Source organism: Mustela erminea, chromosome 3 (genome assembly GCF_009829155.1).
Source record: "Mustela erminea isolate mMusErm1 chromosome 3, mMusErm1.Pri, whole genome shotgun sequence".
Lineage (NCBI taxonomy): Eukaryota > Metazoa > Chordata > Mammalia > Carnivora > Mustelidae > Mustela > Mustela erminea.
In genome coordinates, this window is record NC_045616.1 from 32895016 (window position 1) to 32913550 (window position 18535).

General features: G+C 36.0%; 1 protein-coding gene across 2 annotated transcripts in view; it reads left to right on the forward strand.

Moving 5' to 3' along the window:
• The window catches only part of TMEM232 (transmembrane protein 232), a 284240-nt gene that overhangs the window by 124003 nt on the left and 141702 nt on the right, over positions 1 to 18535 (forward strand). For both annotated transcript variants that reach the window (XM_032335576.1, XM_032335577.1), the window contains exon 15: positions 17382 to 17626. In XM_032335576.1, coding sequence (XP_032191467.1) covers positions 17382 to 17626 — 245 coding nt within the window. The remainder of the gene's footprint in view (positions 1 to 17381; positions 17627 to 18535) is intronic.

Here is an 18535-nt window from a genome sequence, read left to right on the forward strand (position 1 = left end):
CTGCATCTGGCTCCTTGCTCAGTAGAGAGTCTGCTTCTCCCTCTGCCTGCTGCTTCCCCTGCTTGTGCGCTCTCTCTCTCTCTCTCTCTGACAGATGATAAAATCTTTAAAAAAAATGTTAACTCCACTTATTTCTCTCTACTTACATAATCTTCCTGTTGAACATTTTCATTGTGTGTATATATGGATGTTGTTTATGTGTGTATGTGTTTACAGATATCAATATATTATTATTTTTTACACTCAATATTCTTTAAATTTACCCACATATTTGCATGTTTCTTTCTTTACCCTTCCTCCTTGAATCTCTGACCTTCTGCATGGCATTATTCTTCCTCTGCTCAAAGAAAACCCTTTCATATTCTTTTAGTAAGAATCTCCTGGTGTCTAATTTTATTAATTTTCATTTACTTGAAGATGTTTTTATTCCATTTAAATCTGAAGGGGAGGGGCGCCGGGGTGGCTCAGTGGGTTAAAGCCTCTGCCTTCGGCTCAGGTCATGATCTCAGGGTCCTGGGATCGAGCCCCACATTGGGATCTCTGCCCAGCGGGAAGCCTGCTTCTCCCTCTCTCTCTCTGCCTACCTCTCTGCCTAATTGTGATCTTTGTCTGTCAAATAAATAAAAAAAAATCTTTAAAAGAAAGAATCTGAAGGGTAGTTTTATAGGCTAAAAATTCTATGTTCGTATCAAAATGACATAAAGTTAAGTTCTAATCAATTTTTCTGTTTATTCTGAGGTTCTTTGCACCCCTAAAATGGAGTTCTTTGCATCATTTTTATGACTTTGGTCATAAAGGTTTTTTTCAGTTTATTATTAGATGATATTTTCCTAATGTTCAATTGCATATTAACATGTCTGTAGTGGGTTTCAGGAATAATAATGGCCAAATGACCAAAGTGGCCAAATGACCAAAGTGATTAACATCTATACAGTTCTCAATTTTTCTCTCTGTGGTCTCTGTGCTCTGTTCTTGTGTTACTCCTATGTGATCTTCTTTCCTAAATTCCACAGATGATATTCATTCCCTTTCATGCTTAATTTCTCTGAGAAAAATAATATTCATATTGATTTCAGATTTTAAAGGATGCCTTTTTAAGGGAGTTAATTAGTGATGCTGTAGAATATGTTACACAACTAAACTTCAGGTATCTGAATAAGACAAAAACAAAATGATTTCAAAAAGGAGGAGCACATTTGGACTATAGGTGTAATGTGTTACAGCGAATATTTTGATTATATTAAAATCATGCTTTCTTGTCTGGAATAGTCTGAACACTTTCTATATAACATCGTTGAAGTGTGTTTAATTTTACAGAACATGTGCATGGTAAAATCAAGGTTTCCTTTTCTTTTTTTCTTTTTGACACTAACTTGGCAACACTTACATACAGTAATAAAACTACAAAGGTTATTTATTTCTAAACCTATGAAGGCTTGTGTCTCAGATATTTCCACCTAAAACAAAATATGTATTCTACTTTTATTTTATAGTTGATGCAGATGTCTATGCTTATAGGACAACCTTTGTTTATTCTTTCCCTCCTAACACCCTGATGCCAGAAGCTTTCATCATGTAAGGTCATCGTTGTATTACCTACACAGAATGAAACAAAGCCTTAATGATAAACTGTTGTGTACATTACATTGGGAAGGATTTGTTTCAGAAGGATTGAATATACCTCCATGTTTATGGATTAAGTAGAAATTTTCTCTTTTTATACTTTAAAAGTAAATGTGCAATTCATATGATAAATTATTGAATTTAATGAATAAAATTTTGTACTTAATACCTCAATTTATCTGCATCCCTGATAAATCTTTAACTAACTATACTATATGCTCTCATGTCTTGCATGTTTTTTAAATCCAGAATAGCATCCTATCATCTATAAATCTTGTTATATCTGTTTATGTAATTTGATGCTTAATGGAGGTTACAGGAGAGGTGAAATATTTAATAGAGTATTTGAAATGAAAAACAATTCTAAATAGATCTCTAAACATGAAACTTCATCTGACAAAAGCAATATAAACCCAACTGTTGCCTGAGAATTTGGGAAAGAAATAAAAAACTGTCATAGTGGCATAATAAACAAATGTTAATTGATGTGCTTTGTTTGAAATACTTCCAGGGAGACTTGCAATGAGCAAGGCTCTTCTGTACAGGCAATTCAGCAGCATATGTTGGCACATCTAGGAAAAGTCATCAAGTATAAATGCTTTCTTCCATCTGGTATATGACCTAAAATATCAAAAAGAAATATGTAAAGCTAAAATGAATATGTGACTTTATTCAGTGTACCTTTGACTCACCAGGTAATGCACTTTGTGATCAATGTTTCATGGTGAGATCTCTAAACTAAAATTTTTTTTTAAATTTTTATTTTTTATTAACATATAATATATTTTTATCCCCAGGGGTACAGGTCTGTGAATCACCAGGTTTACACACCTCACAGCACTCACCATAGCACATACCCTCCCCAGTGTCCATAACCCCACCCCTCTCTCCCAACCCTCCTCCCCCCAGGAACCCTCAGTTTGTTTTGTGAGATTAAGAGTCACTTATGGTTTGTTTCCCTCCCAATCCCATCTTGTTTCATTTATTCTTCTCCTACCCCCTTAACACCCCCCCCCCATTGTTGCATCACCACTTCCTCATATCAGGGAGATCATATGATAGTTGTCTTTCTCTGATTGACTTATTTCGCTAAACATGATACCCTCTAGTTCCATCCACGTCATCGCAAATGGCAAGATTTCATTTCTTTTGATGGCTGCATAGTATTCCATTGTGTATATATACCACATCTTCTTTATCCATTCATCTGTTGATGGACATCTACGTTCTTTCCATAGTTTGGCTATTGTAGACATTGCTGCTATAAACATTCAGGTGCATGTGCCCCTTCGGATCACTACGTTTGTATCTTTAGGGTAAATACCCAGTAGTGCAATTGCTGGGTCATAGGGTAGCTCCATTTTCAACATTTTGAAGAAACTCCATGCTGTTTTCTAGAGTGGTTACACCAGCTTGCATTCCCACCAGCAGTGTAGGAGGGTTCCCCTTTCTCCGCATCCTCACCAGCATCTGTCATTTCCTGACTTGTTAATTTTTGCCATTCTTACTGGTGTGAGGTGATATCTCATTGTGGTTTTGATTTGTATTTTCCTGATGCCAAGTGATGTGGAACACTTTTTCATGTGTCTGTTGGCCATCTGGATGTCTTCTTGCAGAAATGTCTGTTCATGTCCTCTGCCCATTTCTTGATTGGTTTATTTGTTCTTTGTGTGTTGAGTTTGCTAAATTCTTTATAGATTTTGGATACTAACCTTTTGTCTGATATGTCGTTTGCAAATATCTTCTCCCATTCTGTCAGTTGTCTTTTGGTTTTGTTAACTGTTTCCTTTGCTGTGCAAAAAATTTCGATCTTGATGAAATCCCAATAGTTTGTTTTTGCCCTTGCTTCCCTTGCCTTTGGCGATGTTCCTAGGAAGATGTTCCTGCAGCTGATTTCGAAGAGGTTGCTGCCTGTGTTCTCCTCAAGGATTTTGATGGAGTCCTTTCTCACATTGAGGTCCTTCATCCATTTTGAGTCTATTTTCGTTTTAAACTAAAATTTGTTTTTATTCTTAATGATATTCTTATCCTCCTAATGTACTCTATAAAGTGGCAAAATAGAATAAACAACATGATTAGATTCTATTCTCTCAGTACCTACCTCTCTTCTCCTCAACATATGGGTCTTCTTTTTTTTTTTTTTTAAAGATTTTATTTATTTATTTGACAGAGAGAAATCACAAGTAGATGGAGAGACAGGCAGAGAGAGAGAGAGGGAAGCAGGCTCTCTGCCGAGCAGAGAGCCCGATGCGGGACCCGATCCCAGGACCCTGAGATCATGACCTGAGCCGAAGGCAGCGGCTTAAACCACTGAGCCACCCAGGCGCCCCAACATATGGGTCTTCTTTTGACATAAATGAAAGCTCTGAGTATGAAAAGGGAGATGTCTTTTTGGAAGAGTGCAGTGTCTTCCCAAGAATAGGATTTCTTTGGACTTAGTAGAATTACATTAGTAGAATTCTAATGTAACAGGGTGCACTGTTTTAAGAAAACAAAACTATTTGTGGAACTTACAGTGAGCCAGGCACTGTGCTAAGTGTTTCCATATATTAACTCACCTGTGCTCCATAACTCTCCCAGCACCTCCATCACATACAAAGATGGGAGTGTCTGAGTCTAAGCCCAATTAAAATAAGTGGCTGGTGGTGGATGCATCTATGAGTGGCTTAAAGGCTCTTCTATTTCCACTCTGCCATGTCCTCTCTCCAAAATTAAATACAAATAAGGCATTAATATTTATTGAAGAATTTTTGTATATCAGACACTGTGCTTTAATGTATTCAATTTTCGTGTTTAACCTTTATAATAACACTATAAAGGGGAGTATTATTATCACCCCATTTTAGGAATAAGAAAACATGCTCAGGTTAAATAACGTGCAAGATCACACAAATGGAAAGGTGGATATTCCCATCTTGGTGCTTTTCTTAATCTATTATATTAGTTCTTCTTAGACTTTAAGATATATAGGACTAGGGCCTGAAATTCTGTATTTATAACATGCCCCCAGGTAATGACAGATAATGATGAACTAAGGACCACATTTTAATAGTTAGGAGTTTCTCATGCTGTCCTGTCTTTGGAGATTTTGTAACTCCTGTAGGAAATAATCTTTTGGGGCTACATATGACTCACTTTAAATTTTGAAATTTAAAGAATAAAATTGTCATTTTTTCCCCCCTGAAAACAAGTTAAATACACCTAGCTCTAGGATTACTTAAGGAGATGTGGAGAAATAACAGAGAGAGAGAGAGATGAAAGAAACAGAATTTGTTATAAACTCTGCTGCAATAGCTACCATCCTATTTCTTTCTTTTTCATTCTCTCATATCAAGCAGAGTGTGAGTTAGCTTACATGTTGACGTGTTTGTTACATTTCCTTAATTATTGACAGAAAATTTAAAACTCCGGAGAGACTCTATTTATTTATTTAGCATTGCTACTATGTTGTGATTCCTTAGAGAATTTCCCTTTGTACTGATTTATGCATCTGCTTGCTAACTTACATAAATGCTGGTTTTTTTACCACCATTGTGCCCAATACAAAAACAAAAGGGTGTGTATCTGCCCTTACACGTGGCTAGATCATGTGTGTGAGAAAAATATTTTTTAACACCACCTTCCCAACTTTAATACTAAATGAGTAAAATTAACATAAATGTTCAGGAATAACTATTCATTTCTTAGTAAAAAATGTTGTTTCAATAATGCAGTAAGGAAAATTCCAAATTTTAAAGCCTACCTGAGCATTGCTAAAAAGTAGGGACATACGATAAAAATGTAAATAATGTATAAATAATGTGTATAAATGGAGTTTGAAGTAATGTTTATTAGTAGGCCAAATGGTAGTGAATTCATGATTTTGGTATCTGTTGTAAGGAATAGTCATTAATATTTTGTGTTGTGTACTCCCAAGAAGTATAGATATAGATTTATATGTGTTGGCATTTAAGTCTCTGAATTATAACATTAGAATAATGGCTTTAGGTGAAGGAAGACTCTTTAAAAAAGAAATGACTGTGGTAGAATAATTGTATTCTATTTCACAAATTTGCTAATGTAAAAGTGACAATATAACATAATTGTTTTCAGTCTGGCAAGTCTTCTATGGGGTGATCTGCAAAGGCTGGGGCATTAGTGTTCTGTCTCAGGGAATTCCTGGATACTTGTTGAACTTCTCGCTGTATGCTAAGTCAACCCTCACAAAACTCAGAGTGGTTATTATTATCTCCATATCACAAATGAAAAACAAGACAGAACTAAACCAAAGACAAAACATAGGCCTAGAGAGGTAACATTTTCCAAAGTTCGCACCCTCAACTAACAAATGGAAATGCCAGAACTGATTTCAGATCTAATTGCAAAGCCCATACTATTTGCTGGTTCTTCCTCCAGGAAAGCAATAAAACAAAATCTTTCCTAGATAAGTTAAATATGCATTTGACTGGTATTTGATACTATACTTCCGTTAGTCAAATGCCTTGAACATCAATGGGGGAGAGAAATTCACATGGGCTTTCAATGAGTAAACCATGACGAGAGATGAAGAAATGCCTTCATTTTGCTTGTTGAAAGAATTGGCATCTGGATCTACAACTTTTCTGTCCTGGGAAGTAAGAAAACAAGGTGTAGCCAAATGAGTCATGATAAAAGACAGCATCAATATTCTGTAATGCAGGGTAATGTTATGTCTGAAGACAATGTATTTTTTACCAGAAATTTACCCCTCCCTTTTTTTTTTTGTTCATTTACTTACACATTTATTGTTCCATTGCTCTTTTAAAAAAAAGATTTTATTTATTTATTTGATCGAGCAAAAGAGGATGCAAGAGAGCAGCAATAGCAGGGAACGGGGCGGGGGTGGTGGTGGTGGTGGTGGTGGAGGGAGGGCAGAGGGGGAGGAAGACGCAGACTCCCTCTGAGCAGGGAGCAGAGGCTTGAATATCAGACCCTGAGGTTTGACCTGAGCTGAAGGCAGGCATTTAACTGATTGAGCCACCCAGATGCCCCTCATCCATCATTCCTATAATGCAAGAGCTCATAGTAAAATACTTGCACAATATTACATATTATTATTGATTTTGAAGTATCTTTTCTTTTTAAAAAATTTGAGCCAGGGAAGGTAAGTGGAATAAACTGTGTTGGTAAACCACCCGCCTGCCCCCAGCCCACCATTGCTGGAGGTTTTCCATGCATCTGGTATCTGTGGAGGTATGCAAGTGGGAGGGGAACTGGGGCAAATCTTTGATGCCCAGAATCAAATGGGGGCTGCTGATTCTGGCGTGCTCCTACCCAAGCAGATTTATTCAAATCAAGCAAATGTTGTAATGCTTTCCAGTAACTCCTCCCAGAATACCTCACCTGCCTCTAATCTAGCTAAACCCACCACCCACACAAGAGGTAAGGCTCTGCAGTGAACAGCTAGTCTCCTCTCTGTTTATCTCTGCTCTTACGAGACCGCAGCCAAGAAACATATCCAGTAGTCCTTCCTTATCAGCAGTTTAGCTTTCAGAGCTTTTAGTTACCTGGGGTCACCCATGGTCCAGAAGCAGATGGAGCTCGTGACCAATCATCAGAAGGTCAATAATAGTTGAATGCTACTTCACGGCGCCTGCGCCATTCACCTCACATCTTATCACATAGGCATTTTAACATCTCTCATGACCACAAGAGGAAGGGTGAGTACGGACAATAAGATATTTTGAGAGAGAAAGAGAGACTCATTCACTAACGTTTTATTACAGAATATTGTTACAATTGTTCTACTTTATTACAGCTGTTAATCTCTTAATGTGCCTAATTTATAAATTAAGCCCCATCATAGGTCTGTATGTGTAGTGAAAAGCATATATAGGGTTCAGTAGTATTATGGTTTCAGGTATTCACTGAGGGTCTTGGAACACATCGCCATGGATAAGGGGGGGTCACCTGTACCTCCCCATTTTCTAAATCCAATCCAGATGGTGTATAGACATCCATAGTGATAAGGAACAAACAGATTTTCTTTGAATTTGTTAATTCCATACCTTATTTTATTGACACAGAAAATGTTGAGGATCCTAAAATTGAATGGTTTAGAGAGCATGTGAAGGGTTTGGCTAGAAAATGAATCCCAATATTAAATCTGCTGGAGTTTCAACTACAAGATGAAGGGAAACATCCAAAATTAGTATTGAGGTGATATTCTTACATGGTTTAAGAAGTACAAGACACATAAAACTGTACCTAAAGATGACACTAGATTTTATCTCATCTAGAGACAAAGGATGAAATATGGAAAAGAGATCTGGTTTCCATTTAGTTCATTAATGCTGTAAAATAGTTAATACAAAAAGCTTCAAGGATTCTATTTATAGGTACATTAAAAGGTACTTCCAGGTGTTACTGTAATTCCTTAATGTTTCAGCTGTATTAATTTAAGGCCAATGTGCTCTAGATACCACTGTTTCTTGAGAAGTGAACTCTTTCTTTTGAGGCTTTGGATTTTACATCGCGTTTGACTTTTTATATAGTAACTGACATGTACCAGGGTAGTGATGGACTGAGTCTACCCCAAATCCTAGCATAATGAGTAAATTTTGCTTATATAATTTACCACCTATTACCACTCAATGAAAGTGTGATTCATTTAGCTAAAATGATTCCAAAAAGTGCACTGACCTCAACTAATTTCAAAATACTTTTTATTTCTGCACATCTTGAATACTTTTTACAATTGAAAAAATGATCTGTTTTGAAGGTAAAATTGACACATCTTGAAATTAAAAAGACAAATACGTGAATCAAACTGTAAATCAAATATGGGAAGTGAAGAGTGGAAACTTAAATTCAGAATTTTTGTACTCTTTCTGTAAATACTTTTTGAAGAGACTCTGTGAATCAGAATGGTCTCATTTGGAATGCTTTCTGCTATCAGTCAATATTTTTAGATAGTTAAAACCTGGTCGTAAGCCTAAAGTGTGCTGAATTCGGGAAAGTAAATCTTTCACAGCTGCCTTGAGGCAGAGAAACCTTAAAAATAGATACTCCTTAAAGTCTTTTGTTCACATGGTCGCACATTGATGACTACATATTCTAGTATCTAATATCGCCACAGTAGTCTTGATAACTGTGGTCATTTTTTTTTTTTTTAATCTTTAGAAATCTATCCCGGAACAACCATGTTGAACAGATCTCAAGCTACTGAGTGTGTGATTGAACTTACATTTTGTTTAATATGTGAATGTCGTATATCTATTTTGGATTATATATTGTGTTTGTGTATTTATGCCTTTATTCATAGTAACTTCTCAGGCTATGGAATTGATTTGTACTGGACACAAACAGTAAATAAGAAGAAATGGCTAGAAAAATATAGGTACTGTAATTACCTTTTAACAGATGAACCTGCAGACTTTGAGACATTAACTAATATCTTCTAAGTCACCACACCTACGAAATGTCCTAGACACAGTTTAGTTTTTTATTTCAAATTGAATGCTGTTTCTGTGATTACAGTCTAGTTAATAATCAAGATATGGAACAACTGGGAATAGTATAGACAATTGTTTGCTTATACTGTATACTATAAACATACATAGTTTTGCATTTTACTCTTTCCCATCCTCTAGAGCTTTCACAGTAATCCCTATTTACTTACGTGCCTCTGGTTATTTTCTTCATTGCTTTAACCCTTTATGTTTTTCAGTTTTTATTACGATATTGTTCTCATTTTTTCCCAATATAATTTTGTCTAAATGCAATAGTCCATCTTTAAATAGTAATTTGTTTGAGCCAAACCTGATCTTGACAGCCTTAAGAGTTTAAGTTGGATGTTCATATGCAGGGAAATATTTTCTATTCCTTAATTTTCTACCACATGATCAATAGGCCTAGAAAATGAATCCTGAGTGAATGGTAATAAACTGCCTGAAGATGGTAATATTGAATAAAAAATGTAAAAATTTTAATGCAAGGAGGAAGCCTCCAGTTTATTTATAAAAGAACTCCTAACATGAACATATTGTGAACATTTTAAAAAAAATGTAACATGAGATATTGAAACTTACATCTTCATTTATCATTACCAATTCTAGCCAGAGAAAATATGCCTCTAGCCATTTCAAAAGAAGGTTTAATTAAAAATCAGTCATGAACATTATTGAACATAAATAGGAAATTTCAGAAAATAGCACAGTCCTGGCTAAAAATTGTTTAAGTATTGTGGAAATTTTTATTAGGTCTTTTTTTTTTAAAGATTAGAACATATTACATTTAATTTAAATATAAATCGTAGAACATCCCAATGTGAGCTAAATACAAAGCCCTTTTCTGTTTTTCCTTAACCCGCATTTTGTTCAAAGAAAGTTTAGATTTTTGTTGGTTTCAATGAAAGTTTAGATTATGTATAGAGAGATAAAATTCAACTGCTTGCTAAGTTTCTTTTTTTAAAAAATTAACATATAATGTATTATTTGCCCCAGGAGTACAGGTCTGTGAACCATCAGACTTACACATTTCACAGCACTCACCATAGCATCTACCCTCCCAATGTCCATAAACCAGCCACCCTATCTCTACCCCCCAGGTCCCAGCAACGCACAGGGTATTATGTGAGATTAAGAGTCTCTTATGGTTTATCTCCCTCCCAATCCCATCTTATTTCAGTTATTCCTTCCATACCCCCCCACAGCCCCCTGCCGTGCCTTTCAAATTCCTCTTATCAGAGAAATCATATGACATCTTTCTCTAATCGACTTATTTTGCTCAACATAATACCCTCTAGTTCTAGCCATGCAGCTGTAAATGGCAAGATTCTGGTTTTTGATGGCTGCATGTATTCATATATATATGAATATATATATATATATGAATATATATATATGAATATATATATATATGAATATATTTACCACCTCTTCTTTATACATTCATCTGTTAAGGGACATCTAGGTTCTTTCCATAGTTTGGCTATTGTGGACATTGCTGCTATAAACATTAGAGTGCACTAGCCCCTTTAGATCACTACATTTCTATTTTTGGGGTAAATACCCAGTAGTGGGTTTGCTGGGTCATAGGGTAGCTCTATTTTAAACTTTTTGAGAACATCCATACTGTTTTCAAGAGTGGATGTACCATCTTGCATTCCCACCAGATTCCCCTTTCTCCGCATCCTTGCCAACATCTGTCGTTTGCTGACTTGTTAATTTTAGCCATTCTGACTGGTGTGAGGTGGTATCTCACTGTGATTTTGATTTGTATTTCCCTGGTGCCAAGGGATGTTGAGCACTTTTTCATGTGTCTATTGGCCATCTGGATGTCTTCTTTGCAGAAATGTCTGTTCATGTCCTCTGCCCATTTCTTGATTGGATTATTTGTTCTTTGGGTGTTGAGTTTGATAAGTTCTTTATAGATTTTGGATACTAGCCCTTTATATGATATGTCATTTGCAAATATCTTCTCCTGTTCTGTCAGTTGTCTTTTGGTTTTGTTGACTGTTTCCTTTGCTGTATAAAAGCTTTTGATCTTGACAAAGTTCCAATAGTTCATCTCTGCCCTTGCTTCCTTTGCCTTTGGTGATGTTTCTAGCAAGAAGTTGCTGCAGCTGAGGTCGAAGAGGTTGCTTCCTGTGTTCTCCTCAAGGATTTGGATGGATTCCTGTCTCACATTGAGATCTTTCATCCATTTTGAGTCTATTTTTGTGTGTGGTGTAAAGAAATGCTTCAGTTTCATTTCTTTGCATGTGGCTGTCCAATTTTCCCAACACCGTTTGTTGAAGAGACTTTTTTCCATTGGACATTCTTTCCTGCTTTTTCAAACATTAGTTGACCATAGAGTTGTGGATCTATTTCTGGGCTCTCTATTCTGTTCCATTGATCTATATGTCTGGTTTTGTGTCAGTACCATACTGTCTTGATGATGACAGCTTTGTAATAGAGCTTGAAGTCTGGAATTGTGATGCCACCAACTTCGGTTTTCTTTTTCAACATTCCTCTAGCTACATGGGGTCTTTTCTGGTTCCACAACAATTTTAGGATTATTTATCCCATTTTTTTGAAAAAAAGTTGATGATATTTTGATAGAGATTGTGTTAAGTGTGTAGACTGCTTTAGGTAGCATATTTTCACAATATTTGTTCTTCCAAGCCAGAAGCATGGAACATTTTTCCATTTCTTTGTGTCTTCCTCAATTTCTTTGAAGAGTACTTCATAGTTTTCTGAGTACAGATTCTTTGCCTCTTTGGTTAGGTTTATTCTTAGGTATCTTATGGTTTTTGGTGCAATTGTAAATGGGATTGTCTCTTTAATTTCTCTTTCTTTTATCTTGCTGTTAACGTATAGAAGTGCAACTGATTTCTGAGCATCGATTTTATATCATGACACTTTACTGAATTCCTGTATGAGTTCTAGCAGTTTTGGAGTGGAGTCTTTTGGGTTTTCCACATATAGTATCATATCATCTGCAAAGAGTGAGATTTTGACTACTTCTTTGCCTATTCAGATGCCTTCTATTTCTTTCTGTTGCCTGATTGCTGAAGCTAAGACTTCTAGTACTATGTTGAATAGCAGTAGTGATAGTGGACAGCCCTGCTGTATTCCTCAGCTTAGGGCAAAGCTCTCAGTTTTTCCCCATTGAGAATGATATTCACTGTGGGTTTTTCATTAATGATATTGAGGCATGTACCCTCTATACTTACACTGAAGAGTTTTGATCAAGAAAGGATGCTGTACTTTGTCAAATACTTTTTCAGCACTTGAGAGTATCCTATGGTTCTTGTTCTTTCTTTTCTTAATGTGTTGTATCACATTGATTGATTTTGCGTATGTTGAACCAACCTTGCAGCTCAGGAAGAAATCCCACTTGGTGAATAATCCTTGTGATGTACTCTTGGATCCTATTAACTGGTATTTTGGTGAGAATTTTTGCATCTGTGTTCATCAGGGATATTGGTTTATAAATCTCTTTTTTGCTGGGATCCTTGTTTGTGATCAAGGGATCAAGGTTTTGGGGTCCAGGTAATGCTGTCCTCATAAAATGAGTTTGGAATTTTTCTTTCCAATTCCATATTTTGGAACAGTTTCAGGAGAATAAGAGTTAATTCTTCTTTAAATGTTTGGTAGAATGCCCAGGGGAAGCCATCTGGCCCTGGGCTCTTGTTTATTGGGAGATCTTTCATGACTGCTTCAGTCTCCTTACTGGTTATGGGACTATTCAGGTTTTCTATTTCTTCCTGGTTCAGTTTTGGTAGCTTATACATCTCTAGGGATGCATCCATTCTTCCATATTGTCAAAATTGTAGGCATATGGTTGTACATAATGTGTTCCTATAATTGTTTGTATTTCTTTGGTGTTGGTTGTGATCTCTCCTTTTTCATTCATGATTTTATTAATTTGGGTCCTTTCTCTTTTCTTTTTGATAAGTCTGGCCAGAGGTTTATTAATCTTATTAATTCTTTCAAAGAACCAGCTCCTAGTTTTGTTGATCTATTCTAGTTTTTTTTGTTGTTGTTGTTTCTATTTCTGCTATTTGATTTCTGCTCTGATCTTTATGACTTCTCTGATCTTTATGATTTCTCTTCTTCTTCTGGGTTTAGGTTTTCTTTGCTGTCCTTTCTCCAGCTCCTTTTGGCATAGGGTTAAGTTGTGTACTTGAGACCTTTCTTGTTTCTTGAGAAAGTCTTGTATTACTATATACATTCCTCTGAGGACCGCCTTTGCGGTGTCCCAAAGATTTTGAACATTTGTCTTCATTTTCATGAATTTTTAAATTCTTCTTTAATTTCCTGGTTGACCCATTTATTCTTCAGTAGGATGCTCTTTAGCCACCATGTATTTGAGATCTTTCCAAGTTTCCTCTTGTGATTGAGTTCTAGTTTCAGAGCATTGAGGTCTGAAAATATGCAGGGAATGATCCCAATCTTTTGGTACTGTTTGAGACCTGATTTGTGACCCAGAGTGTAATCTATTCTGGAGAATGTTCATGTGCACTAGAGAAGAATGTATATTCTGTTGCTTTGGGATGGAATGTTCTGAATATATCTGTGATGTCCATCTGGTCCAGTGTGTCATTTAAAGCCTTTATTTCCTTGCTGGTCTTTTGCTTCAATGACCTATTTCAGTGAGGGGGACTATTAAAGTCCCCTACTGTTATTGTATTATTGTCAATATGTTTCTTTGATTTTGTTATTAATTGGTTTATATAATTGGCTGCTCTCATGTTAGGGGCATAGATATTTAAAATTGTTAGATCTTCTTGTTGGACAGACCCTTTAATTATGATATAGTGTCCTTCCTCATCTCTTATTATGGTCATTGGTTTAAAATCTAATTTATCTGATATAAGGATTGCCATCCCAGCTTTCTTTTGATATCCATTAGCATGGTAAATTGTTTTCCACCCCCATCACTTTAAATCTGGAGGTGTCTTTGTGTCTAAAATGAGTCTCTTGCAGACAGCATATTAGTGGGTCTTTTTTTTTTTTTATCTGTTCTTATACCCAGTGTCTTTTGATTGGGGCATTTAGCTCATTTACATTCAGGTAACTATTGAAATATATGAATTTAGTGCCATTGTATTGCCTGTAAGGTGACTGTTACTGTATATTGTCTCTGTTACTTTCTGGTCCACTACTTTCAGACTCTCTCTCTGCTTAGAGGACCCCTTTGAATATTCCCTGTAGGGCTGGTTTGTGGTTTGCAAATTCTTTTATTTTTTGTCTTGGAAGCTTTTTATCCCTCCTTCTATTTTCAGTGACAGCCTAGCTGGATATATATTCTTGGCTGCATATTTTTCTTTATTTTTGCTCTGAATATATCATGCCAGTCCTTTCTGACCTGCCAGGTCTCTGTGGATAAGTTTGTTGTCAATCTAATATTTCTACCATTGTATGTTACAGACATCTTGTCTTGAGCTGCTTTCAGGATTTTCTCTTTGTCATTAAGACTTGTAAGTTTTACTATCTGATGACAGATATGTACCTATTTTTATTAACTTTAAGGAGGATCTCTGTGCCTCATGTATTCTGATGCCTGTTTCCTTCCCTAAATTGTGGGATTTCTCACTCTAATTTGCTCCATATACCTTCTGCCCCTCTCTCTCTCCTTCTTCTTCTGGAATCCCAATTATTCTAATATTGTTTCATCTTATGGTATCACTTATCTCTTGAATTCTCCCCTCATGGTCCAGTAGTTGTTTTTCTTTCTCTTGCTCAGCTTCTTTATTCTCTGTCATTTGGTCTTCTCTATCACATTCTCTCTTCTGCCTCATTTGTCCTAGCAGTAAGAGCCTCCATTTTTTTATTTCACCTCCTTAATAGCTTTTTTTATTTCAAGTTGACTAGATTTTAGTTCTTTTATTTCTCCAGAAAGGGAATCTTTAATATCTTGTATGCCTTTTCCAAGCCCAGCTAGTGCTTTGATAATTGTCATTCTGAGCTCTAGTTCTGACATATTACTAATGTCCATATTGATTACATCCCTAGCTATCAGTACTGCCTCTTGTTCTTTTTTTTTTTTTTCGTGTATGTGAGTTTTTCTGCCTTGTCATTTTATCCAATAAGAACAGATGAATGAGAGAACAAAATACTAAAGGAGTGGCAAAGTCCCTAGAAAAATATACACTAAGCAAATCAGAACTGACCAAAACTGGGGGAAGAAGAAAGAGGGAAAAATAAAAAAATGTATATATTAGACTGTTGAATAGAACAGAGACACCTACTTGATTTTGGGTATATTCTGGTCTCTTAGAAGAAACTACCACCCATAATTTTAAAGAAAGAAAAACTTATATATGTACAAAAATAAGAATAAGCCTGATGAAGGGATGGAATATGACCATAAAGATAAAAATTAAAAAAGATTCTAGATTAGGAATTGATAAGGAAAAAGAAAAAGAAAAAAAAAAAAGGAGGAGAGAATATGATCAGGCTGGAGACTAGAACAAAACCATGTGCTAGATTTAGGGTATACTTTGATCTATTACAAGAAATTGTATCCCAAAATTTTAAAGAAAAAAAAAGCCTATATGTATATAAGAAATAAGGTTAAATACAATGAAGGGATAAAATATGACTGTAACAATGAAAATTTAAAAAGATTTTTTTAAAAAAAATTATTGATAAAATAAAATAGTTAAAAAGCATTACAAGAGGAAAGAGGAAAAGTTAAAAAAAATAGAATAGGAGAAAAATAAAATTAAAAAAATTTAACTTTGAAAGGCTAAAGGACCATGGAGAAAATGCCACGAATTCTATGTGTTGCTCTGGAGTTCTGCGGTTCTCATTGATCAGTGAACTTGGTCTTGGCTGGATGTTCTTGCTGATCTTCTGGGGGAGGGATTTGTTGCTGTGATTTTCAAATGTCTTTGCCTGAAGCAAAGTTATACTACCTTTGCCAGGAGGCAGGCTAAGTAATCTGTACGGTTTTGGTGTCTGAGGCTCTTGTTCCCTGAATGGGAGCTTTTGTTCCCTGAATGCTTTCTGTAGAGCTTTGGGGGATGGGAATGAAAATGGCGTCCTCCCTATCTCCAGCCCGAAGGAGCCGAGAGGTCCCACTCCTCAGTGCATCCTCAGAGAGAAGCCATCAATCCCTCCTAACTCCCTGGTCTCTGACCACACTCCATGCTCACCAAACGTGTGACCAAGTGTTTCAATCTCTGGTGCACAGCTCTGTTTGGAGTCTCCAAACCCAGCAGTTTCCTACTCCAGATCCCCTCCACATCTGCCACTTGTGGGGTCCCTGCTTGAAGAGCAGTGGCCCAACTGGCCTCAGATCACGGTATAAGTAGCTGGCTTCCCCTCTCTGATACCTGGGAGCTCTGTCACACTCAGGCACCCCTGGTCTTTCTGTGACCCAGTGGGTCCTGAGACGACACAGTCCCCATGAGGGCTCCACCCCTGCTCAGCTTCTGGAGTGATGTCCCTCAGTGGAGCAGACTTTTAAAAGTTCCAATTTTGTGCTCCACTGCTCCGCTGCCTGCCAGGAGCTGTCCCTTACCCTGCAGTTATCTTCCCATCGCTTCAGATTCACTTTGCACATCCTACCTTTCAGAAAGTGGTCGATTTTCTGTTCCTAGAATTGTTTCTCTTCTTTCTTCTTTTCTTCTATCTCTTGTTGAGTTTGTAGGTGTTCAGAATGGTTTGATAACTATCCAACTGAACTCCAAGGACCTAATATTTAAGCTTCCTCCTCCTCCATCATCTTGCTTCCTCTCTGATTACTTAATTTCTTATTAAATATTATAAATATGAAATTCAGGTATGAGAACCATACAAATTTAAGACCAAAATTATATCATTAAGGGGTACCTGAGTGGTGCAGTTGGTTAAGTGTCTGACTTTTGGTTTTGTCTAGGTAGTGATCTCGGAGTTGTGAGTCTAAAGTCGTGATCTAAAGTCATGATCTTGGGGTCGTGAGATCAAGCCCCCTGGTGGGCTCTGTGCTTAGTGCAGAGTCTGCTTGGGATTCTTTCTCCTTCTCACCCCCCCACTTGTGCTCTCTCTGTCAAATAAATAAATCTTTAAAAAGAAAAGAAATCATATCATTAAGTTTTTGAAGTTTTAAGACTTTTTTCATGCTTAATTGTTTATTTCATTAATAACTTATAATTTAAAATATCTTTTGGGAATCTGCTTTTTTTCTTATAGAAGTTATTTTTATTTAGCAGGAAGAATGCAACATTAGTCAAAATAAACATACATTTATCTTTTATTTAAAAATGTGTCATTTTTCCTCTCATTTAATTCTGTTTCAACTGATTCCTTTTTCTTTTCTTTCAACAGGCTGAGTTAAATGACCCAACTGATCCCTTCACTAATTATAGTACAAAAGTCTCATCGAATGTGGGGGATGAAACTTACTCTAAATACATAGGCTGGAGAATTGCCAATGCTCTTTCCAAACTGTTCTTCCCCTCCACTGAAGCCCATGTTCTTCCTTTGAAAGAACCATTGAAAAAACAGGATCCAGGGAAATATCTGAACAAAAAGGATTCTGTGAAGAAGAGAGTTCTACATGTTACTATAAGGTAAAATGAAGCATTATTCAAAATAGTCCTGTTACTCTAATATACTGCATTTCAAAGTCATATAAATGATATATAATATGTGCCACATTATTTAACACATTTTCTCTTTTTCAATTCAAATCTTGGCCCCAACAGCTCCTAGGTATTCTACATTAAGCAAGTATTCTCTTCTTAGCAACTATTTCCTCATGTTTAAAATAGATAATATTATATAAAATTAATCAGTGTTTTAATATGATGAAAGCCTCCCTCCTGTAACTGACCTTCATTTGCCTAGTCTACCACTGTCTCTCCCTATCATTAATTGCTTGTGTATCCTTTCAGGGTCTATAAAATGTAAACAAAAGGAATTGTATTTTAAATTGTCTCTCCATTTTTACATAAAAGTTAGCATTCTAAATATATCATTTAGCATCTCACATTTTTTATATAACTTCATTTCTTGGAGATTTTTTTCATGCCAGAATTTTCTCATTGTTATTATATTTTTAATTTATTATGATGTTTTCCTTACTATGAATGTCCCACAGTTTATTTAATCAGTTTTCCTATTGGTTGGCATCTGGGTTGTTTTAGATTGTCTGCTACTATATATTACCACAGAATTTAACCTTCCACTTCCACTTGAGGACTTTTTATACAAGAGAAAGTATACCTGCAGGTAAATTCTCAGAAGTGTGATTTCTGAGTCAGAGGGTATATACCTTTGTAATTTTGGTAGATATTTTCAAAGTGTCTTTCAGAGGAATTGTGCAAATTTATATCCCCCAGCTCCCAGCAATATCTGAAGTACTAGCTTATTTTTAGTTTTTCCAGTAGAAGGTGTTGACAAACTTTAGGTTTTTGTAATCTGAAAAGTGAAATATGGTTTCTAAATATTGTTTTCTTTAGGTGAGTGGTGTGAATAAT